Source organism: Aythya marila, assembly GCF_965140915.1.
Source record: "Aythya marila genome assembly, chromosome: 7".
NCBI lineage: Eukaryota > Metazoa > Chordata > Aves > Anseriformes > Anatidae > Aythya > Aythya marila.
Genome location: NC_139048.1, coordinates 23,741,450 through 23,767,166, shown reverse-complemented (window position 1 = coordinate 23,767,166; position 25,717 = coordinate 23,741,450). Strand labels below are relative to the sequence as shown.

The following is a 25,717-nucleotide window of genomic DNA, read 5'->3' as shown; positions in this document are numbered from 1 at the left end:
GCAAGTGTATTATTAGTTTATCACAAAGAATAGGATATCTGAACAAAGCTGCTAAAACAAGTATTTTTATTTTTTCTGCAAAATCTGTAAGGAAGCCATTAAACTGAGTAAGTCCTAAAGTTTGTTGTCTAGTATTACTTGACGGTTGTTAAATGAACTTGACTAGATGTAAATTTTGCATATGTTTAACTTCGATTATTATGCTTTACAGCCAAACACATGAGTACAGTTTTAACTGTGGGATTTGACAACACAGTGATGTGCTGGGATACAACGTCCAAATATGTTATTTTAATCATATATTTATTTTACTTTTAGAGTTATATCAATAAAGAATTACCATCCGAAGATAAGAATTATCACTCAGATGTTGCAGTATCATAATAAGGTAATGTGATAACCAGTAGTGTATCTCCCCACAGGTTTTAGTTGCTTTGTGTTTTGCTACCTTGCACTCATACACTATTTTTTCTAGCTTCACTAACAATAAGCATTTTTCTTTCCAAACACCCTAATAAGCCTTGTCACATAATCCAGTTACAAGGTAATTCACTTTTATTTATATATGCAAGTGACCTTATCAAAATTCTCTGACATTTATTAACTACCTAGGATATAATTCTCAAAGGTACAGTGTCCATACTTGCTATTGATTCCAGGTGAACTTTTAACCACTCAGAATCCGTAAATCTTGTCAAGCTTATTGCACTAGAGCTACCTGAAATGAACTGGTGGTTTCTAGTCAAGTCAGCTCTTGTGAAAAGTCAATTCTTTATGGATAGTTACAAAAAAACTCACATGGAATTATAGTCTTATTAACCATTTATAGTTAATTTATATTTCTTAAACGGCAATGTGGATCTGTAATTGTCGAACTGCAGGTTCAAAAAAAAAAATAAAAAATTAAGGTGAAAATTAAGGCTCACTCAGATGCGAGTATGGGCCTGCCAGAGTGTCACAGCCACATATATGTATCTAGAACACAGCTTGAGAAATGTGAATTTTTTTCTGTTAAAATAATATGTATAAAAGATTGGAGTGCTTCTTAGCATATAACTAATTTTTAAGTAGTTAAAGTAATTTTCCCTAGTCAGAAAAATAAACAAATAAATAAACCCAGTAACAAAGTCATTCACTTCTATCTCCTTCATTACTGTACTTTATTTACAGAAGTATTTCTGCCTCTTCACCTGTGGAGTTTATTTTTATTTTTATTTTATTTGTTTCATTTTATTTTATTTTCTTCAGGCCCATCTTTTAAATATCCCAAGCTGGAACTGGAAAGAAGGGGATGATGCAATCTGTCTTGCGGAGCTCAAGCTGGGTTTCATAGCCCAGAGCTGCCTGGCACCTGGCCTTTCAACAATGTTAGCCAACCTCTTCTCTATGAGATCATTCATAAAGGTAATGCCTTGTCTCATTAGAATGTTTTAGTCTGCAATTCCGTTTGTCAGAAAGTTGTATAGAGAACATGGCTCAAATATGCAACAGAGAGGAACACATTAAGAACTTCTGTTAAACAAACAAACAAACAAAAAAGCAAACAAACAAAGAAGAAAACACCACACACTTGCATGCAAAAGATCCCTGCTGCAAATTGGGAAAACTGTCAGGTTCTGTCAAAGTTATGTTTTTGTTTTTATTTGGAAAGTTTGGTGTTAAAAAATTGTTCAAACTATCATCCATTTCAAGGGGGATAATTCTGGTGTTTTGTGTTTTGCTCTGCTTTAAACAAACCATGTGTTTATCTGTGAGAAAAGTCCCTTCTGCTAAAACAAAAATGTGATTTATATATGTTCCATATGGAAAAAAAAAAAAAAAAAAAAGTGCCCAGAAGAAAGGACTGATCATTTTGTTCTTTGGACCTTTGACTGTGAGAGTAAATAAGAAATGTGTTGGAACCAAAGGCTAAACATCCTACAACTTCATTTGCGTTTCCTCTCAGTAAAAGAGGTTTTTCAAACTTAAATGGCAAAATTTTAATGCGGTTATTTTAGACATCTGTGGCAATTGGACTAAGGCCTTGACTGAAGCAGTCAGTGCTTCTCTCATGCTTCCTTCCCCTGTCTGGGACAGTAGTTCCAAATATCAAGGATGCACAGTTGTTATTAATAGGACAGGAAACACTGAAGTACAAGGAAGGCCATTTCAAGTCCATTGTGCTAGTTAGCAAGGGAAACAAACAAAAAACTACAGCAAACAAACAAAAACACAAACAAAGAAATACCAACATAATGCCTAATGTTATCAGGTGAGAAAGGCAGGACTGTTCCACAGAAGTGCGCATTTCATTGTAGAGTAGTGAGTCTTTATTCACTTCTCAAGAAATCCTGAAATTCTTATTAAGGTGTTCTTTGAATCCTGGTAATGGAGACCACAGATTCTTGTGACTACTACATACTGTCAAAAAATGCCCATTTGCAATATGGAAATAAATCTGGGCTTTGCAGTTTACTGTCTGCACTTAGGCTGCTTGCATCTTTATTTACATTCAAGTAAAAAAGCTGTTTTACTTCAGTAAAGCCAAACTTGAAAACTGTCCATGATTCATCATTAATTCTTTCTACTTATATCCTGAAGAAAAATCAATTTTTTGTGAAATTCATTCAGGTCATGCACTCTCAGGAGTCTCAAAAAATTGTAGTAGTCAAACTAATATATTCAAATTAGTGTGGCAAAGTTTTCTGTGAACTTGCTCTTGATGTCAGAAGTAGGTCAAAAACTTTTGTTCAGCTTCTGTCTTCCAAAATCTTTTATCTCCAAGAAAATCCAGTATCTTCAGCCCCAGCCTTAATGCAAGTTACTTTAATGATGAAATTCAACTTGCAGTGAGGAAAAAAAAATAAAGAAAGAAAGAAAGAAAAAAAGAGAAAGAGAGATTCAGAAAGTGTCTGGTTTTGGGGAACTGTGCCAGAGACACACACTTATGGTCTGGATTTGAACTTAAAATATTTATACAAGTCAAAAAATGCAAAGTTAAAGGTAACAACTTTCCAGAAAATGTCTCTGACCACTTACACCAGTATCTTACCATCTTCAACCCTATATTATTTTATAAGGTAATCTTATAATAATTTCCATGCATTGGGCTGTTTCACTGATGAACGGTTTTAAGCTGAATACTCAGTTTTGCAAATCACTTTGCCCCTTTGCTGAGGTAGAAACCATCCCAATCTTCTAATGGGATCTAAATGGGTTAAGACAGTCTGCATTTTATTGATTGTGATTGCTTCTATATGTACAGAATAAACATAAAAATAACAACAAATTTGATTTAGAGGAAGGTATCAATGTCAGTTTTGTTGTCGTATCTGTGATTATATGCAGCTATAAACAGAGTAGCATGCAGACATACCTTAAATTGTGTTACTTCAGGTGGCACTAACAGAATGCTGTCAAATACTGCATCGGTAGAATGCAAGACTCTGCTAGTGTTGGTTAAAAATTTTGCTATTTAATTAAGAATGAGTTATCCAGGTAAGTAAAATTGATGTAATCATTTTCAAAGAACTCTGAGTGTAAAAATCTAAAGTAAAATAAACATAGAACTGAGAATATACTTCTTTCTATTATAATTCAAATCAATTGGTGATAGCAAAAGGTTTCTTTCTTTATTTAACTGAAAGGATATTCTTTCTGCAAACTATCTCACTCCAAAAGCTGTGTTTGAAAGAGAAAGCTGTTACTAAGTGGTGGTTGTGCTTAAAGAGAGTATTGTAGTAGAACAGCTATGTTAATTGGAATTGTTAAGGAGGATTCTATTGAAAAGAAAGATGTAAGTTCCCTAAAAGGACTTCCAATCTTTTTCATTTACAGTACTGAATTTACATGCTGTCAGACCTTCATAAATTCCTTGAGCCATTAGTATAGTCTCACACAAGATAGGAGATTGCCAGGGAGATTTACTGAAATTTCTCTCTCTCTCAAAAAAAAAAAAAAAAAAAAAAAAAAAAAAAAAAAAGTTTGAAATGTGTGTTTGTTCCTCCTTCTTTTAATGTGATTCAAAAGTCATTTAATGTGCCATAAATGCTTGGGCAGTCAAACAAAAGCAAACATGATTGATGGTGACATTGCACACATTTAACTCATTATATGTTACTTTATAACAAAATGATTTGTGTAAACAGTCTGCCTAATATTAAAGGTAAAACAAACAAAGAAACCTCAAAATATTATATTTGTGTCTAATATTTTCTTTTTGGTTTTAGAAATGTAATCTCACATGGAATCTTTTATGCTTCTTTTGGCAACAAACTGGATAAAAAGAAAATCAGCTCAAAAAGATTATGTGATGCACAGTTGTAACAAAAAGGGTCTATAAACACTTAAAGGAGAAAAGACTGTTCAACAAGTCATGTTGAGGGGAGAAAAAAAGCCAAAAGCTTTACACGTATAAACTGTTTTTCAATAGTCTGTTCTTTGTATAGCAGAAAGTGCTATCGTTGTATTAATAAAGAAATCAGGACTTACTGCTTGCGTAGTCCTAGCAAAAGATTGAAATACTATACTGTAGTGCACTTTCAGTATTGTTTGGATTAGCAAATGCATACAAGAAGTCTAACTGTATGAAAAACATTGCAAAAAGTAAGTAAATAGAATAAGAGGCAGAGGTGGTCAAATTTTGTCCTTGTCTGCAATCATGGAATCCAACATGAGTTAGTATTGTTACATAAATTAATAAAGTATGGAATGTGGTCCTTGAGTGTAACACAAGTCCAAAAATGAATTAGTTTTGTCTTTGCTCTGTTGGTAAGACAGTAGGCATCATTCCAGAACTGAAAAATGATCTAGAGCAGTCTCAGTTCTCTTCTAAGCTATTTTGAGAGCAGGAATGTTCTGTGGGTTCTTTTGGCATCTGTTGCTCACACCCACATGTATGCAATGCCCGCTTCTCTCAATATATTCTATTCTAGTACAGGCTGAGAGATGGACATAATGAAGCCACGCAGATTTACATCAGACGGGTGCTTATACACACTGATGGAACACAGCAGCTGGCTTTCTATGTATTTTTGGCCACTTAGGCAGTCTTGGGCTGTTGAGAATATGAGAATGAGTATGAGTGAGTTCAGTGAGTTTCCTCTAATAAAGGAGAACTTGAAAATAGGTGAAAAATGCAGCTTCTCGTAGTGTGAGGAAAGGAGGCTGTGTAATAAACAGAGTACCTTGACTTAGGAAAACAACAGAATCAAATAAAGAGATAGTTGACACTTAATGATGCTTAAGGAAATTTGATTATAAGACTAAATCTGAGAAGTTTAAATCTTTGCTAGGAATTTATGAACAGCTTTGAGCCAATTATCTGACACTTACCAGTCAGATTTTGGTTTCTGTGTCTAAAGGTACAATGAAGCCAGACATTCACACAAGCAATTTGCATAGACTGAAAGGGCATTATGAATGGGGATGAGGAAATGTTAAAAATACATTGGAGATGTTATTTTTAGCTACCAGTCAAGAACATTATGTTTTCACTTCCTCTTTATTTCCATGTATGTAGCCAGAAAATAAAATGTGATGGAGAAGAGAATTAGAAAATTATCAGGAAGCCCTGGAAGCATTGTGAGCCTTGGTGCTAGCAGGAGTCCCTGTGTTAGATGTATATAAAAGAAAACAGCTTAGTTAGGGCTCAGATGAATTGCTCCAGTGAAGAGGTTATTCTCTAGGCAGTTCTGGTGAAACATTTCTCCACATGACCTTCTGGGCATCTTTGAAAAGCAAGTTTTATATGTATTTTAAAAAGGAAATAGTTGACAACTTTCACGTGGTTTCTACAGCACTTTTATTTTTTCTTTTTATCCAATAAAATAGGGTTGTTTATCAAATAAAACATATTTCAAAATATATAATGGACAGTGTTCTTCTAAACATCTGAAATTAGTCTTGAAGCATTTGTGCTGCCTTTTGCTCTTCCCTGAATGGTGATGAGCTGAGTTTATTCAATGCCAGGTAGCAGGCTTTACAGGTATTTTAATTATGCTATAAAGGAATTTTCATTTTGTCACTTCCTTAATATTTATAAAGACATTCCATCATCCTCTCCCTGCTTTTCCTTGATAAATGAAAAGTATAGTATAATATCCCAAGTCATACTGCAATTCTAGTCTTAGTTCTCTGTCTTGATAGTGAGACCTAAATTTTGACGGAAAAGATTATATAGCATTGTCAGCTTCAGATACACTCAATTTCTTACATGTAACTATGTCATTACACTGAAAAGCAAATGCTTTAGTAGATCAGTTGGGGCTACCGAACTGCTGATACTTATACTGACAGGGTGTAGGGCTGGGTGTGTTAAGGTGTCCTGACAATACTAGTGGTTGTGTTTGTGAGATGTACATCATTTTTTGATCTCTCTGTCTTGCTGGTAAATGATTGTTTTATGTAAATGTATTTGCAGATAACAACATTGTGCCTATATACAGATAGAGGAGAGCAGAGGAGTACTAGAGTAAAATGTGAGAGGTGTAGGTTCAAACCACTGTATGACACATTTTGTGTAAGATCCCACACAAAGAGATAAATGCTCTTTAGCTAGCTTTGTTTGTAATAACTTAAATTTTTGTCACTGATTGTTAGAATTTGCTCTTGAGTTTGTAAGGTCTCTGAAGAGAGAAATGAATTCTTACTATCTGAACCAGCATAGCATCCTGTGATAACGTTTTGCTATGATTCAACATAAAAATCAAAAGAATATAGTATACATGTATGCTATAGCGTGGCTGTCAGTCAATGATCATGAATGTTTCCTTGTTGTTGCATTATAAATCACTAATTGTACTATCTTGTTATCTTTATAGAATGTTACATTTACTGATGTTGCTGCAGTATCTGATTGAAGTATATTAGTTATTTAACTTCAGGAGTAAAAATAACAGAATGACCTGCTAAGCCTGCTACTTAGGATCATGCAGATGAATGTCTTCCAAACAGAAGAATGTTCCTTTTCTGTAAGGAAAGGAAAGGGATGTAGAAGTGTCTGTCTTTTGTCATTGCTTGGTAATATGCTTGAGATGTACAATATTTGCATGAGTAAAGTAGGGGGTCCATATTTAAATTAAAAAAAAAAAAAAAAGAGAGAGGGAATAGAATTGCTCTTGATCGATTTTGTCTTCATTCAGTTCCAGTTAGGAGTTGACAACAAACTTGTAATCTCTGTTGCAAATATTATTCTTCTACAGTTTAAATAGTTTCTTCTCAAGTGACAAAACTGCTAGTGATTTACAAACTGAAATTCTCTTAAAATGTCTGTTCCTGAAGAGTAAATGAAACAACACTTCTCCCTCCTTGTTCAGGTGGACTTTCCTTATGCGATTAGCTATCTAGTTCATGATGAATATGTTAAAGAAGTACATTATACTACTACTCATTAAAGAAGGTTGCCTGATTCTAGTTATGGAAATGTAAAGCTACATTTCAGAAAGATTTCTCTCCTATAGACCTCAAAGTTTGGTCTTTTAATGGTGCAATGAGGAACATAGACCATTGCAGCTTTTATAATCTGTCTGTCATCTGTGTCACTGCAGAAGTTTTCTCATTTCATCTAGTTACCAAGGAAAAATCATCTTTTTTCTTCAGTTAACCGATCTTTGACCATTGTTGCTTCTTCTAGCTGTGTTTTATTGTAGCTTCTTGACAGAAGAGACACTGCTGGTTCTTAGAAAGTCAGATTCATAAGAAATGAAGAAATGTAGTGGAGCCTGGTCCTCTGGTTCTCCCAGCCCAAAAAGAAGCCATAAATTTAAGATAGCTTGAGGTTAAGCAAATTTCCCATCCAGCTTCTTAACAAATCTTTGGAAAATATACATGGGGAGACTAGAGGACAAATTCCTTTAAAAAGCCCAAATCACCTCATCTGAAAATGCACGCACAATTGTATCCATTTGGCTAAAGCATATAACCTTTATAAAGAGTTAAAACTTAGTAGGTCTTAAGTCTAACTAAAGTTAAACTTAAAATAAATATTATTTTCCTTTTTTCTAGAAAATTGGTAAATAGGCTTAGGTGGACAAGAGAGTACAAATTCTAGAGCAAATAAGGAGGAAATTGAAAGAGAATTTATTTAGAACATAAAATTAATTTAGAACACAAAAGCTACAGTAGAGAGGTAGATTAAGTTGTCTCTGTAGAGTTTTGGCTACACAAAAATAATAGTGTCATCATTGAGATGGTGCATCAATGACATACTTCTGGAGAAGTGTTTCTGAAATGTGCTATGAGCAATATCCATGTCTGATTCAACTCAGACTGAGGATTTGGACAACAGTCCTTTACCTTACTCCATTCTGAGTAATTTACTGAGTGCCAGAGAGGAGCGGATCTTACCCCAAGAGTGTGATTATCCTCTGTAGAAACAGTGCAACACAAAGGAAAGCTTTTTATACGTGGCATGCAGTATGGTAGGCTTTAATTTTAAAATCCCCCTGAGAACATTCTTCTGTACTTTCAATATAGAGTAGACTGAAGAAAATTGCCTGAGATTTGTTGAACTCCAGAGATCTGAGATGTAAATGCACAAAGCATGTAGGAATGACTTGCGAAAACCAAAAGAGATATATTAAATAACTGAATTACCAACAATTAACAGTCGAGTTAAGTACCTGATTTATAAGAAGAAATTGTTATTATTAATCTGCAGAGGTAAGTGGCATCTGTGGTTATAGGAAGTGCCTATTACCTTTGTTTATAGTCAAAATCTAGGGAACATCAAGAGTTGTATATGAAACATGAATGGGCATTGTTAAAGCTTGTCTGACTTTTTTTTTCTGTCCTCATGTAGTTATAATATCATATGCTGGAGATTTGAAAACATTTAGGCTTTGGTGTTTTAGAAGTACTTTTTCAAAGCATACCTTTTTATTCTGTGATCAAATAAAAAAAAAAGTCTGTGTTTTTTTCTGAGCTAGAAGATTCTGCTTCTCTTCTCCTCCCCCACAAAATGTGGGACTAAAAGTGTTACCTTATATGAGATCTGTAGAGGCCTATCGTAATAAAATTAAATGAATAAAATAAAATGGAAATAACATGCAAGAAATTAAAAAAGAAAGAAGGGAAAATATTAAATGATAGTAGGGTGCAATAAGATCAGGGTGAAGTGGATTACCATAAAATTGAATGTTTTGTAATTTAAAATCAAGGTTGTTCTCTTCACTGGTGACATTTTCAGCTAGGCTAAATACAAGATATAATTTTAACTAACCATAGTAATTTTCATAGTTTTACCTAATGAGATTTACGGTAACCTTGATTAGTAGAATCTTGACCATATTCACCTCAAATTCAGCTCTTTTTGCTGAGTACAGCGAAACGTTTTATTATTCTCCATTGTTGTTAGCCAAATGACATGAAAAACATCTGTTTTGTAAGTGTATATGGGACAGATTTTTTCATCTGCACATTAATGGTTAAATTTTGACAAATTATTAATGAATAGATAAGTAAAATATGAGTGTCACTAAATCAAAAAAAAAAAATGAACGGATTACAATCATTCAAGTTATTTTTAAAATAAAATAAATGCACATTTTAAATAAACAAAATTATTTAAGGATACAGTATCTGAGGTTAATAGTTACTACAAAGTATCAGAAAGCCCTAAATTAGTCAAGAGTATAGTAACTCCTGATACTTCAGGAGTACTTTTTTGTCATTGTAAATGTTTTAGAATTAGTACCTTGCTGATATGGATTATGGGAGGAGAAACTGATTGTGTTTTCCTGTGGAGCCCTTACTTAAAATGCAGGGTGTCTGCATGACTCAAGGAATTAAGAAATTAAATATTGAATGCTGGAGGTTATTAATCATTGTTTCATTTCTAGCAGACCAGCAGGTACTGCCTTTCACAAAATACCAGGCAGGTGACCATCTATCTCTTTAAAGTTACAAGGAAAAAATCATAGGTCAGGTGAAGACAAACTGCAAAGATCATCTTCTCTCCATTATATTTTAATAATCTTTTATAACATCCCATATATCAGCAATTCTTAAAAGTCATTAATCAACATTTTGTAGTATCCTAACAGAACATATCTTCAACATTCCAATCACTACAGGAAGGTGAATTTATGAATCTTGATCACTACTATGTAAATAAGTTTGTTTTGTTTTTCAGTCCTGCAGCTCCTTCCTTCAAATCAAACCTAGTAGCTTAAAGAAATGAAAGCCAGGAAAGAAAGTAGAAAGGAGAAATGGAGTAGAAAACAACCTTACTCTGGTTTTCCTTATGCTATCTTTATGCTTATCTTTTTTCTCCTTGTATATTTTTTCCAACCCCAGGTGGTGTCAATCTAAGAAAAAGCAACAAAATAGAGCTTGTCACAAACATGTTCTTACTGTCGTTACTCCGTTTTTTATCCAGTCGGCACTTTATCTGTTTTCCATATATAAAGAACTTCTGATCAGCAACGTTTGCAAGCTTCACATAAATAAAAGGGTTATAAAAAATGTGATATGCCTTCTCTGTGTGTGGTGGAGAATAACACAATGCAAATCCCTTTTAGCATCACACATGGTCTCCGAATGGTGAAACAATTTCTGTGGAAGAAATTTCTTTTGATTGTTTGCAGCCCACTTGTCAGGGAGTATATGATTTAGATCATCTCCATATTGTAACTTACTCTTGTAGTTGTTTGTTTACTTTTCCAGAACTGAAGTAACTCATTACCTGGCAGCCTGTCAGCAGCAGAAGAAAATTTTTAAAAAATTATTGGTTTGTAACTGATATTTTACTGGGTTATTAAAAAGTTTGTAATTATTCTGTTCTTTAGAAAGTTCCTTTGAAAGTTTGCCTTTTGAATAGTTTAGCATTAGGAAAAGACTGGTGAATCCCAAGTTAGTACCAAGTCTGTAGGATAAAAGATACATAAAATACCGTACAAGTCCTGGTAAAATAGCTGTTTCAGTATAATATTTTTTTTTAATAGTGGAAAATTGTGCAACAGAGACTTATGTCACACTAAATTCTAATGAAAATTATAATCTAAAATAATACATAAAATAAGTGTAATAATATTTAATAATACAATATACCGATCTAATAAATTTCATTTAATTAAATAATATTATATATTAATATCTTAATTTTATTTCCCTCACCTGAATGACCATGTCAAACACACTGCAGTTTCCTTTTACTTTGTGCTGTTCGGACAATGATCCTAAGCATTTCAAATTCAGTAGAGATTAGTTCAAGTGGTTTAAATGAGCTGTAGATCAGGGAAGAGATGCTTTTAAGTTGTAAAATTTTAAAAAGCTCATCATAATTACAGCATTTCAGTACAAGCTGTGTGGACATGGTATGAAAATGGATCTTTAAGTTAGACAGCACAGCTGTAGGTCTTATTTATGTTGCTAGGACTCTATACTCCTGACATGTGCTTTTGCATCCCCAGAGGCTCAAATGTAATTCCTTTTCTGAATCCTTTCAATGGGACTGTTGCTTTATTTCCTGGTAATATCATCCTGATTTTAGTCAGTGAGCTTAGCATGAATGACTACTGTATCCCTCACACTTGTGGTACTGGATAGGCACAAAATGCTAGGACAATGAATCAGTCTTTAATGGCTTTTAGAGGTGATTTATTATTTTTTTTCTGACACGTTAAGCATTTTTTCACAGATTATACTGATATGTGGGAAAACAAGATTTGAATGGTCTAAGCATATAAAGACTGGGTTGAAGAAGGCAAAGAAAATACCCGCTTTATTAGCTTGAAAGATAGGCACAATGCTGTGTGCTGGTGTGGTTCAACACTGGCTAAAAGAAGAGTGCCAATGGGGTGGTAAAGTAAGAACTAGCCTCTGAGTTGGAGGCTATACCTCCAATGTCCATATTTCCTGACATTTCTTAAATGTCAGGAAAGCTGAGACTTCAGTTTGGATAAAGTAGTTAAGAGAGAAATAGAAAGAAGGATATATGGGACATTAGCCTAGAGTAACATTTCAGTTGGAATTGCTTGTGATGTCAGGTAATGAATGGTGGAGAATAGAAAGAGGCAAAGTCAAGTGCACACTTAGAGAACTCACAGGCAATGCGGGGAGTCAGGATGAAGGCAGCTTTCTGAAAGAGCAGCTAAAGAAAGCAGTAAGAAAAGGAACATCACTGTATTTTTATATATTTCTGATTTTTTTGGTTTTGTGAGTTTCATGATTTGGGACAAGAGTAAGAATATGGCAGTATACATGGCAGTATAGCTTAAAACTTTTAGAAAATTCAAATGTGTGTGTTGTGATTTAACCTGGTAGGCATCTGAGCACCTCACAGCCATTTGCTTACTCCCTTCCCCTCACACCAGGATGGACGAGAATTAGAGTGTTGGAGGTTGGTTATTAAAATTCATGGGTTGAGATAAGGACAGTTCAAGAAACAGAAGAGAGGAAAAACAAGAAAGAAAAGAATGCACAAAATAAATGATGTACACCCAGTTGCTCACCACCAGCTGACTGATGCTACAATGGCAGACCCCCATCCAACTCTTCCATTTTTATTTCTGAGCATGGTGTCACGTCCCTTTGACAAGTTTGGTCATCTGTCCTGGTTTTGTTCCCTCCCAGCTCCTTACGCACCCCCATCCTCCTTGCTGGTGGGAAAGCCCTTGGCTTAATGTAAGTACTTATCTGTAACAGCTAAAACATCGAGATGTTATCAATATTATTACCATCCTAAATTCAAAATGAAGTACCTAGGAAGCTACTAGGAAATTAACTCTGTCCTAGCCAAAACAAGGACAGTATACAAAGGAACAAGAAACATCTGTTTTTGGACTTTTAAGGAATTAATAGGTCTTGGTTACCATTTAAAGCTTTTGGTTTTAAAATGCAGATTACATTTACAGCTTGTGCTCATATAATTTTTTTTCCTATATTATACAAACTTTAAAAACAAAAATATTTTCCAGTTCCTAAATATTTAATTTAAAATTAAAAAATATTAGGTATTTACTTTATAAATTGTTACAGAGTTACCATTTTCCTTTGATTTTACCTTGGTTTAGAAACATAATTTAGATTAAGATAATAAGAAATAAAACTTCTTAAGCAACAGTATAAATAAGCTAGTTAAATGAAAAATAAAATTAATACGTGGAATAAAATAATCTTGAATAACATTTATGTAGGTGTGAGTTTGTTTTTCGATTTAAGAGCCAGAAAGCCAGTTACTGGATGCTACATATAATATGTTGTCGGTCATAGTTCTGAACTGGCTGGCAATCACAGTATGTGCTTTAATTTTTTCCACCTTAAATTTTTATCCTTTTTTGTATTTACGTGGAGATACTTCAGTTAAGCCCTGTATGTAATGCAAGAAATTCTTGCTTTAATGTTGTTTTAAAACAGCTGTAGTCTGACAGAGCAAAGATAAATTGTTGCTTAAAGATTCTTTTCTTGATTTGATTTATTGCTGAGTGGCTAAAAAATCCATTTGGATGCTGTTACCCAACTCACTCACATCGCATCTTAATTTCTTTCCTTGAATACTGACAGAGATGTACAATTATATTGATATTTGTAATATATATTTATAACAAAACCCAAACTTCTCCTAATATACTGTAATGGTTTTACCATAAAGAATATGCAAACCTATGGTTTGCTGCCCTAAGTCCTTCCATACCATAAAAATTGTTGGCTGAATATTATCCAAGGAATTTGACATGGTGAGCAGTAATGTAGCTGCACAAAATTTTGAAGCAGTAATAAGTTGTTTATCATATTGAAATGAATTATTTGATAAAGATTTCTGATGTGCTGAAAGTTCTCTATGTAGTGGGAAAAAAAAAAAAAAAAAGGGCTGTTTCAGCTGTTTGCGGTTACACTGACTCTGGGACTTCAGATAATCAAGCTAGGCAGTATAGCTTAAAGCACTTGAGCCTTACCTGCACTAATTGGGAAGGATGGATGTTCCTGAAGCATCTTTTTGCCACCTCATTTGGTCTGGCTACAGTTCTGTTTCCTGCAGGATTGGTTTGATATTGTTATCTGTTTGCACAGTGTGGACTGAGCTTGGGAAATGCTGCAGATGTTGGACAAAGACAATTTGTGAAATAATAGAGAGATTTATCAAAGTCCTTAGATCAGTTGGTATTTAGTATTTCAACCTTTGAGGTAGTTTTGCAAGTTCCTAACAAGAGTTAAAATAAATAAATAAATACTTTCTTCTCTAATGAATACTTTCTTACTATATTTTTTTTTTCTCTATATCTAAAATCAGTATCATCTCACTTTCTGCTCTGTAAGACAAAGACCATAATGGAGCTACCTAAGCAGTGGAACTAAATGTTTCCTCATGTTCATTGCAAAGAACGAACTACAGCTTTTAGACACAGAGTAAACAAATATTTTAATGATCTGTAAGATCACATACCTTATTTCAAAAATAGAAAATCTCTGATATCTCAACTTCTCTCATTAATTCCATTTCTAACTGCTCTTCTACATAAATACAGTCTTCAATTATATATTGAAACCATTTGAGTATATCTGCTTCTCATATTACCTTGTTAATGAACAATTATTTAGAATTTTAAATGATGCTTTTTGAGTGTTGACAAACTTCCAAAAAAAAGTGAAAACAAACATTAAGACTCAATAAAAATATAATGCAGCTATTTTGCTAGAGAGTTTTCAAAAACAGAAAATTGAGTAGCTTTTTCTCCTTAAGCTCTCCACCACCTTGTTTCATGTCATGCTTGAATGTACCTGCCAAGAATTGTGTTTTATTTTTACATAGGATTTACTGTCTTTATGAACTCTTTTTTTTTTTCTTGGCTGGTACAAAAAAAAAACAAAACAAACAAAAAAAACTAAATGCCATAGCATTTGAGTGGTCAGTTAATTTATTTGTTAAAAAAAAAAAGTATACATGTTTAAGTTTTTAATTAATTTTAAAGATTTTTTTTTCATTTACTCAGAACTCTACATCTGTGTTTCTCTCCCTCTCTCTCTCTCTCTCTCTCTCTTTGTTTTTTCTTTTTTTTTTTTTTCTATTTTTAGATTGAGGAGGATACGTGGCAGAAATACTATCTGGAAGGAGTTGCAAATGAAATGTATACAGAATATCTGTCTAGTGCCTTTGTGGGTTTGTCTTTCCCTGCAGTTTGTGAGTAAGTAGAAATACATATTAATAGACATAATTGTTTGCCTGCTCTCAAGTGAAACCAAAGGTTTCTGTAGGAGACCTCACTCTGCTACAGTCCTAATGTTGTTGCTACATCAGATGGAAGCCAATAAAATAAACATTAAAGAAATCACAGAATGGAAGTATTCCAAACATTATAATGCCCATTTTCAGAAGAGATTTGGAATTCAGTGATTCTAAATGAAAGCATAAATGTTTTCAGTGTTGAACAAATTAACTAGCAATCGATTTAAACTGAGTTATTTACTTGTCCTATTGTTTCTTCTAATTATTTCCATTCTTTGAATAGTGTTTGTCAGCATCACTGTCTTGGCTTATGTCCCATTCCAAGGAAACTATTCATTAACTGAAGCAGATGTACTGGAGTCGTGCAAGCAGCATGGCATCCAGAGCTTTATGGAACTGGTTGCAAACTGTATTAACCAAGAGAAATGTATGTCTGAAAAAAAATATTCTGTAAGGCAAAGGGAGTATTTTAAGCATACGGTGTATAACCATAGCATAAGGCATGCTACAACTTTAATTCTAGAGACTGAAAATCTTTAAATTTGTCCTAGAATCATTCTGTAGATGACAGCTTTATACGTGTAGGGTTGCAATGATACCTATTATGGCCACCAAAATATGACAGTTTAGCACAGTTTTATTTTCTCTTCCATTTCAAGAAAAGGCAAAATTGTAGAGATTTTATTTGCTCTTCATTTGTGCAGTGTATTGTTGCATGTTTTACAACCGTGGCATATATTCCCATGTTAGTCATGATATTTTTTGTATCTTTTTATAATAGGCCATGTTTGGGGAGCTAATAAGAGAAGTCATAGACTACATTTCCATGTCAAAGAACTAAGTTAGGCAAGTAGGCAACACTCACTATTTGTCTGCATTCTCTCACAGCTCCAGAACAGATTATTTCTCTTCTGGTTGTACTCATAGAAGTAGCAGTTTCTACTCTGAGAGTGACTCCAAATTAAGCCACTAACTATCACAGACATCCTGGACTGTCTGTCACTGTTAAGTTCTTGCTTCTATCTTGAGTCATTCTCTTTAACTTATCTCAGAGGGTGAGGCACCTCTTCTGTATTTGTGGACTGTTAAAATTTAATTATTTCACATATAATAATCCCATTTCAATTTTTGCCTCTCTGAAGCAGTGATGCTGGATCAGGACATAGCTGTTAAATGTTTTCCCAAACTCTGGATTTTATTCAGCATTGCAAACATGTCAAATTTTAGACACCACAAACCCGAGCTTAGTTCAGGTAATGGCCAAGCCAGCCTCTATGACTCTTAATAAACATGATTCTAAATAAAGCTTCCAGTTTTCTAACTGTGAGTAAAATCAGACTTATCTGACTCTGCCAATGAAATCTTTTTTTAACACTTCTCCAAGCTCTGTCATAACCTCTCCTCTGCACCCCCTCCCCTTCTCCCTCCCACCCCCCAAATAAAAAAGGCTGGCCAACCCCTTCACCCCAACCCAGCCAAGGAATACATGCTAAATAGTCTTAGACACACCTGTAAGACAGCAAGAGCCAGCACATGAAAGCAGAGGTTATAAGGTCCTACTGTGCTCTCTAATGTCACATTAGTTGTCTTTTCAGAAATGTGAAAAGTTTGCTTCAGTTAATAAATATATATTACAGTATCAGCGTGTATTTTCCCATATACTGGTCAGAAATAGATTCCAGTTATTCTTTTCTTCTGTGACAGGAACTAGCAAATATTGACTCATTGAATGTATGTGAATGTATGTTTCTACACACTTTCTAAGGAGTGTGCACTGCAATCAGCATATGACTAAATTCTAGCAAAGATTTGAAAAAAATTCCTAATGTATTTACAGCTATACTCAAATGCAATTTTATGTTTTGTATTATGACCGTTGTAATTATTGCTTAAGTAGACTGAGTAATATAGTGCTGCTGTTTATGCTAAGTTGTGCGACAACTCAAGAAAGTTGTTAGTTTATATTTTAAAGAAAAAAAAAAAACATGTTTATTATCTTCAAAAAAGAAACTCCTTAATACTTGATCTTTGTATATCTTAGTGAAGAATGGGTAAACATCTTAGCAAAACATCCCTGTAAAAATGATATTGGTTATGAAAAAGAACTGACTCTTGTTGTCTTGTCTTTCTGCAGACTGGTGTTTGCGAAACTAAAGCTCTTAATGATAGCCATAGAATACAAGTCAGAAAAACGGGAAAGCAGGTATGTCCTTGTCTACAAATTCAGAAGTTCTGGAATGCACTGTTAAGAATTTTGCCTGCTTATTTTTCAGAATTAATATAGATATCCCTATGCTTTTGAAACTTCTAGGAGTATAATTAACATGCCATCACATTACACCATTTCACATAGCACTGAAAGGCTTGTATTTCTGCCCTGTTTTTCCTTTGCCAAATCAAAGTCAAAACATTTAGTAGAAGGTGGGAGGGACAGTGTTGTGTCCCACCTCCAGAAGTGAATTTTTTTTTTTTTTAAATATACTTTATTAAATGTTGTTGTGTTGTTGTTGTTATTGTTCATACTCTATCAACTATAATCAGAAGTCCAATGTTCTACTGAAAATGGAAAAGTGGAAAACAGATGTGAAATCACAGTTCGTTATGGCTATTTGTATTTATCAAAATAATAATTTCATGTAAATAAGTTTGGAAATACCACTCTACATAGGATACAGGACAAATGGAAATATAGAATAAATATTTATATGGTGTCTATTCCGACAAAGACTGTATATATTAATACAATCAGGTAACTGGAAGATTAATTTAGCTGTGAAATTTCCAACTGACTGACATCTTTCTTCATCCAAAATGAAGAAATTTCATGATTATAATTAGTACAAATTCACAGACAGGAGGCATTTCTACCTTTTGTAAAACAAACCTTAAGAATTTGAGTGTACACTGGAGTCAAGTTCCTGTCAACTTGTCCATCAGTGCATTTACACAACATTCATTATCGTATAACAAAAATGTTATAAATGTGGTCTGCAACATGTAGAGGGGCATGTAATAGAAATCTGATTATTCTGACTCTGAGGTGAATTTTATTTTTTCTGTCAAAAGTTACATTCATAAGTGCTGCAGTAAATCTGGAATCATATATATTACACCATCTTGCAGGTAATTGGCCACCAAGTATCTAACCCTTTGAGGGCAGTTGTTTCTTCTTGAAGAAGAACCAGTTCTGTTATTTGAGTTCATACCACGATTTCTGAGGTTTTGATTTAATGCTTTTTATTATATGTGTCTTTTTATTTTTTTCTGTATTAATATCTGTAACACCCATGATAGTATCAGTAAAACATTTGACACAGAAATCTAATATTGCACCTGTTAATGACAGTATTTCCATGCCCTGTACTTGGTTTTACTTTATTCTTTTATATGTGGTAAGTGGTATGTGAAGTGGTGTATGTGATACTGGATATTACTTATGTCTGCACTATGCTGATTAAAAAAATCCTTTTTTGAAATATTTTTTGAAATATTTTTCATATTTTTTTAATGTTTCCAGCTCCCATGGGCTCATCTTAAAATAAATACTTTTCCATTCATTGACCTCATTCTGCATTACTTAATGTAAAGCAAATGAGTAATTATTCTTTTATCTCTGGGCATTTTAATCTAAATTTTCTAGCAAAAAAATAAACAACTGCAATATTAACAGCAATGGTACTGTTCACTATATTTTGCATTTAAAATATTTATAAAGTATTTGGTTTCCTTTGGGTCTCTCTGAGAACTATTAACCAACTTTAGGTTGTTGTTACTTCACTTGTCATTTAGTTTCTTAAGTGCTAATATTATAGTCTTTTTCAGTAATAACATATAATTCATGGCTTCCATATCATTCTTTGAACTAACTTCAGTGGGAGTTGGATTGAGTTCTTAATCATAAGGTGATGCAGAGGATCCCAGAAAAAGTAACACAATGTGATGTAATCATATATTCCTTCTTACTTAAGGCCACACGGGTAACAGCTCATAATGAAATAGGTTAGTAGATAAAAGAGCCTAAGAATTACAGGAAGCAGTACTAATGAAGGGATGTTAACAGATGGATTTTGCAAACACATATATAACAAGAGGAGAGTGGCTGTGATACTAGTATCATTTTATTAACCCTGATCCACAGTAGTAACTTTTAACTTCATAAAACAGTGACAATTTTATGGTCACTGTTTGGTAAATCACACTGCTACCTGCAGCATATCTTTACATTTCTACTTGTCCTTGTGTTCTTCAGCACAAATATGTTAAGTACATATTTCTGGTTTTCTGAGCTGGAGTCTGTTAGTCTAATCAGAAAGGTAATAGAACAAAACTTCCATTTCTTTCTTTTTAGGTATATTTGCATTTCCTTGTGTCTTCTTAAATTACAAGATGAGGAATTAAGATAAAAAGTAGAATAACATGGTTTACAAGTGCAAGCTGGCTGTGAACATGATAAACTTATCATTCACCAATTATTTTAATTGATGTTAACTTTGGAGATATTTTATCCTACTTCACATCTTCAATTTTTCATTGATAATTCATAAATGTGATAGGGAAACTGAATATTGACAACCCTCATTCTATCAGGAGAATGACTGATAGATACGTGCTGATGTATTTTATGTTTTTAGTTTAGGTACGTATTTTGTAAAAATATTGAGAAGTTTACATAGTTTATGATTTATAGCAACAATTATATCTATAAATACAAATTTAGAATGCTATCTAGTTGTCACCCTCATAGTATGAGACATGATTTGCTCCTATATTTGAAGTAGGTCTAGGACCAGAGAAAAGTTTCATATCATTTTCTGCTTAAGCAATGAGATCTTCCACCACTTTGATTTTTGTTACTAGTTTTAATATATATTAAAATATAGTATAAATTTAATATAGAAATATAATTATATATATGATTAGTTTTATATATCTTCATCACTTTGTAATCACTGCTAAAGCAACTACAAAGTGAATTAAGAAGTGCATGCAGCTCTCACAAATGGTAATTCGAGGGCATCCTAGACCTCCTAATCCCCTCTTTAAATGTTCACCTCAATAGTCAGAAAAAATCCTAGTACCACTTTAAGTCAGTGGCAGATTTTTCACTGAGTTTTTCGGTGTCTTCAGTAAATGTAGAAAAGCACTAGTACCCATTTACCTACAAACTTACGTGGTTTTTTTTTGTTGTTGTTTGTTTGTTTGTTTTTTCTATTAGAGTCTCCTGGGTGCTCCTTTCTAAAGCTTTCTGATTTACAACCAGATTCTGTTAGTTCTACCATAGGAAATTTGAGATCAATATTAATTTGAAATCATCAGAACTCTATTTCAGTCAATATTATCAGGTAGCAATAGCTGAGTTTCCTGCTCACATTTTTTTCACCTCTTTTCACAACTCTGAACATAAAGCACATAAAGCTGTACATAAAACTCTGTACATAAAGCAGTAAACAAAATCTGATAACAACTTTTGATAGTATTGATTGTTAATTATATATAAAAAAAAGATTTTAAATGCTTGTTTAAAAACAGAATTTTAAAGTGCTTTGAAATAAAATGAATTTTGCAAAGCCTGATGTAGGCAATATATTCTTAGATTTGATATGTATAAAATAATTTTCAAATAATAGGCAAAATACAGTATGTTTTTTATTTATATAACTGTTTCTCATCAGAATAGCTTAATGATTAGTGAAAATAGCTATGATTAGATATATTAATATTTATATATTTAATAATGTTTGAATTACTGTTCAATTAGCAGAGAAACCTCTTTGTTCAAAATGTGACTTAACTTAGTGGGTTTCTGACAATCTACTCAGATCTGCATTTTAGTAGTTCCAGGTCACAATATGAGTCAGCCATTCCTTCATCTCTATCTACCCAGGAATATTATAATCCTTGCTATTAATAGCAGTAAGCACTTAATAAGGTTGGTTTTTTTTTGTCCCTTGTGCAAGCCAAATACTTTAGATTTACAATATGTTCTTTCATAGTTCATTTGCAGGGAGCTTTTATTTCTGCTGTAGAAAAAATGCTAAAGGAATATGGAGAATATCAACCTGAAAGTGTTCTAGCAGAGCCTGATGAATAGATAGCAAAATTTCCAAAGTTCAAAATACAGTCGTTCAAACTCCTCATCTGAAATCCCTTTTACAAATATTTTTACTTCATTTTTCCCCATAAGTAAGAAAGAAGATTCTTCTCTCCTGCACCCTTTTTTTACTCCTCTTGTTAAATTTTCTCTTTGTCTATCCATATATTTGTCCTCATTCTCAGCAGAAAAACCTTTGAGCCTTGGAGACTTTTATATAAGGGTTTTTTTGCTTTTGCTTTGATGTCAGTTGATTTCTTATCAAAGTGTTTGATTTGCAATTTTTTTCTTGTCGTTCGCAGAAGCCGAAAGCGGTATGCCCTCTTCGTTACCTTTCCTTCCAACCTCAATCCTACCTCCACTCCTTCTAACTTCAGGACTAATTCCTTGTCAAGAACACAGGAAGATAACATCTTTGTCTATCTTTCTCTGTATATGCACACATATATATACATATATATATATTCATCTGTCTATGTGTGTATATATATATATATATATATATATATATGTGTGTGTATTTACATATGAGCCCCCAATCTCAAAAAGGAGACAGGATAGCATTTTGTCTCTCCGTTGGTTCTTTTGATTCATGCACTAACTTCTTTGCAGGAAAAACAAAATAAAAAAGTATACGTTTTAGGATTATTTTTTTTCCCCTTTATGCAGTCATTGGTGTATCAGACTGTTATATTTGAAAAACAGATGTTACTGTTAACATCTCCCCTCATCTTTTTTTTTTTTTTTTTTTATTTGTACTGCATTGTAACAGTGTATTTTTCGTCTTTACCAGCCCTTGCACTGCCATATTGTCTCCATATTCACACCTTCATTGATGTCCTTCTTTCCCCAGTCTGCCCTTCTTTTCCCCATTTAAAATACATCTGACAGTACAGTAGTTCATTTGCTCTTGTAGTCTTACCTTCCATTAACAACAGCCAAATGCCTGATTCTTTGCATTGCTGACCCTGTTTTGAGCCCAGTTATTCATAATACAGTAGTCATTGAAGTTATTGTACTGTTTCAGTGAAAGTGCCGTGGGTAGTTTGTACTATATGTTACATTCATTTTAATGACATTTATTAAGCTCATTTATGAAGATGTTACTGAATTTGTTTCTAAGCTCAATTTTTTCCTTTGGAATTGCATGTTTTGTATTTTCTTTTTCTACACCATGCTGAAAGCCCTTCTCTATGCTCTCTACATGCTATCTGCTGCTACTGATTTGTATGAAATCAAGAAGGCATGCTCTTCCATATTGTCCCATCTCTTCTCCTCCCTCTCATCTTCTTCCCTTACAGCCTTTTTTTTTTCTTCTTATTGCTCACAGCAGTCTGACTGTTGATGGTGCTTTTTGGAGACCCATTCTCATTGTCCAGACATTTTGATGTCCCTCTTTGTCATTCTCCCCAAATTTTACTTTCCATGTCTGTTCTGTTGCGTGTGCTGTATGTTAAATTTATTTTTTAGTCTTATTCTCCTGTGGTTTCTGAGTAGATGTGTGAAAAGAGAGGTGGCTTCCTGTCAGTTTGGCATTATTGATATGATCCAACTGCAGAGAAGTTACTGCAACACTTAGCATCTCCAAGGATCTGCAGTTGTTGCACCTCTACTTCGCTTCTTGCTTTTAAGTATATATTATCTTGTGGTTAAGGCATGTGAACGCTGGCATGATGGGCAATATGAAAAAGTGTTGTACTAAGTAAAGTTGCTTGCTCCCAGAATAAAATATATTGTGCTGCTTCATTGTATTGATAATCACTTCTGGAACCAGAAAGAATAATTTAGTTGCTTTAAAGTATATTGAATTCACCAACACCATTGAACTAGTTTGGATTATGCCCCAATAAAATGCCTCACATCCTGTAGTCCATAACTTATTTTTTGCTATTGTAAAGGACTTGAACTCCTGGGAGCAACCTTTTAATATGCTTGTAGTAATTAAGCCTTAATATACTGTAGCATGTAATGTGCCCTGTGTCTTTTGCCTTGTATTCTTTTTAGTGTTTTACTGGATTTTTCTGTGTAGAGCAATATGGGTCTGAATTAATGTCAATGACAGAGCCCAGAAGAAAAAAGCAATACTCACAAGTTACAGTCAGTGTGAAGCTGGTATGCACACAACTCCCATTTTGGGATTTATGCACCCTCACACTCCACTTAGAAAAATACCCTGAAATACATGTTGCCTCAAACTGATATTGTAATTTTAAGTCTGTAGTTGTGTGAATGACATAGAATATTCTAAGAAGCCATTATGCTAATAATGGTGCATTTCATCTGGGCATGGCATGAAACAGTCAAAAATACTAGATGTGTTTAACAATGTGGTAGCTTTAGTTAGTAATACCAAATAGTCTTGGTTTAGTTAATGTATTAATAACATTTAATACTATACCTTCCTGATTAATATATGATGTTACTATTTTAGTCGCATGGGGAATGGTACAGTACAGCTACCAAAAGGTTTAAAACAGAATTGTTACAGCTTTTGTCATTTGTTTAGTCCAAACTTTGCCATTTTTTATTTCATTTAATTCAACAAATTTCTCTCTCTCTCTCTTTTTCTTTTTTTTTTTTTTTTTTTTTTTTTTTTTTAGAGAAGGATGAAGGGATGAACTGTTCAATTGGTCGCTGTTTGATCTTCTTTTAGTTATTTAGACTTACATGCTTATAGGGGAAGACAGGGGCAGTTCTTGAAAGCAGCTTCCATTCTAAGATTGATGAGATAAATCTTATTTTTAGTGCTGTCTAAAATTCATCACTGAAATTAAGAACAAATTAGAATAGTACATAACAGAGGCTGATGACAAGGAAAAATCTTAAGACAACTCTTCTAGTCTACGTATCTGCTGACTGACCTCTTTATATATTCCAAGTCTTAGCCTGCATATAGTGCTTCTAAAATGTTGTTGCCCTTGCCTGATTTTTTTCTGTACTGTACTTGCTGGGTATTTTAGCATGCCTTTTTCAGCTTAGTTTTAAGACCTTTACTGCAGTTCCTCCATGCTAAAATTATGCCTCAATTTTTTTCTCAGAAAAGACTGACGGTTATACAAATCTAAGAATCTTCTACCATAGAAATGCTATGCCTAGATTAAGAGTACATTTTCATTAAGTTATGTTCATTTTCAACTTGCGCAGTAATGGAAGCCTGCTCAGTTTCAAGTTGAAAATTGCAGAGCCATGCCATTTCACAAGTTGCTTGCCAATAAATGCAGATAGTGTGTAAGTATGATTCAGACTCTAAAGCTGATTGGTTATTATTTTTTTCCCATATGCATCTCATATAATAGAGAGCTAAATATTGTAGAAAGCTCCAGGAAATAATTTTCATATACTACTAAATACTGAAAATTGATTAAAAGTAACATTTTATAAATCCTAATAAAATGCAAGTAGATCAGCCATCAAACTTTATAAGGGTGATTCAACACAAGAAACATAATTCTCTTCCAACTTGTATGACATCTGTAAGTAAGAGACAAATAGATATCACCCAGCAGCAGCAATTAGTAAAATACAATTAGTTGAAAGTAATTAGTTTTGTTAGTGTCAGTTCACAAACTCTCCTACAGTTCAAAACTATGTCAGGTTCTCCTTCAGATATTCTTCAGTAATTGAAGTTAAGCAAGCATCAAAGAGCTGCAACTAGTATAATCATAGTATATAATCTAGTAAGTGAGTAAATAAATCAGAATTAACACAGTTACTATTAGATACCTTTTCTCCACCAACATGTGGAAAAGCCATCATATCTTAAGTTTCCATTGAACTGTCTAAATAAAAAACGTCCCCAAGCATTCTTTTACTGTTTTTCTAACTATTTTTTTTCTTTTTTTTTTTTTTTAAATTTTACTTGTTAAATATGCACTAATTCCTATTTGTGATTCACATGCTTTCAGTCTGTCTGGAAACCCAGTTTCAACTGTATAGCTTTTATCATTCATGATTCCTGAGAGTACAATTAGATGATTTCCATATTTTTGATATATGACATTAACATTACTCTTAGATGCACAGTCTTGCATATAGTTACCAGGTGAATCTTCTTTAGCAAATGCACTAACCTTTGCTATATAACAGCTAAGTATAAAGCAGAGTTTTCTAAATGTCATTTTACACTCCACAAGGGGCTTACCAACAAATTTTAGTCTTATCATAAGCTAATGGAAATGACTTTTCCTAAGTTCATACTGATAAAGTAAATTAAATTACTGTTAATCACATTAAATCATATTTGATTTATAAATGTTCAACTTCTATGGCTTTAATTGCCATGTATTCTAAATTTTCATGTATGAAGGAGCAAGCAATGCAAAAGGTTATATATGTATATATGTATATATGGCAACATCATGTCAAACCTGTCATGAAAAGGTTTCTTTTAAGGATTGTATTTCTGGGACTAAAATTGTTAAGGAAATTATGAGTGAAAGTTTTTTGAGATTGCTATTGCTTTGATTAGTGTATGAGGTAACCTA

At 33.3% G+C, this 25,717-nt stretch overlaps 1 protein-coding gene across 1 annotated transcript in view; it reads left to right on the top strand.

The window, feature by feature from the left end:
* The window catches only part of KCNMA1 (potassium calcium-activated channel subfamily M alpha 1), a 464,321-nt gene that overhangs the window by 338,933 nt on the left and 99,671 nt on the right, over positions 1-25,717 (top strand). The window contains exons 13-16 of the mRNA XM_082764953.1: positions 319-388; positions 1,249-1,404; positions 14,992-15,101; positions 17,277-17,345. Of these exons, the coding sequence (XP_082621079.1) occupies positions 319-388; positions 1,249-1,404; positions 14,992-15,101; positions 17,277-17,345 (405 nt within the window). The remainder of the gene's footprint in view (positions 1-318; positions 389-1,248; positions 1,405-14,991; positions 15,102-17,276; positions 17,346-25,717) is intronic.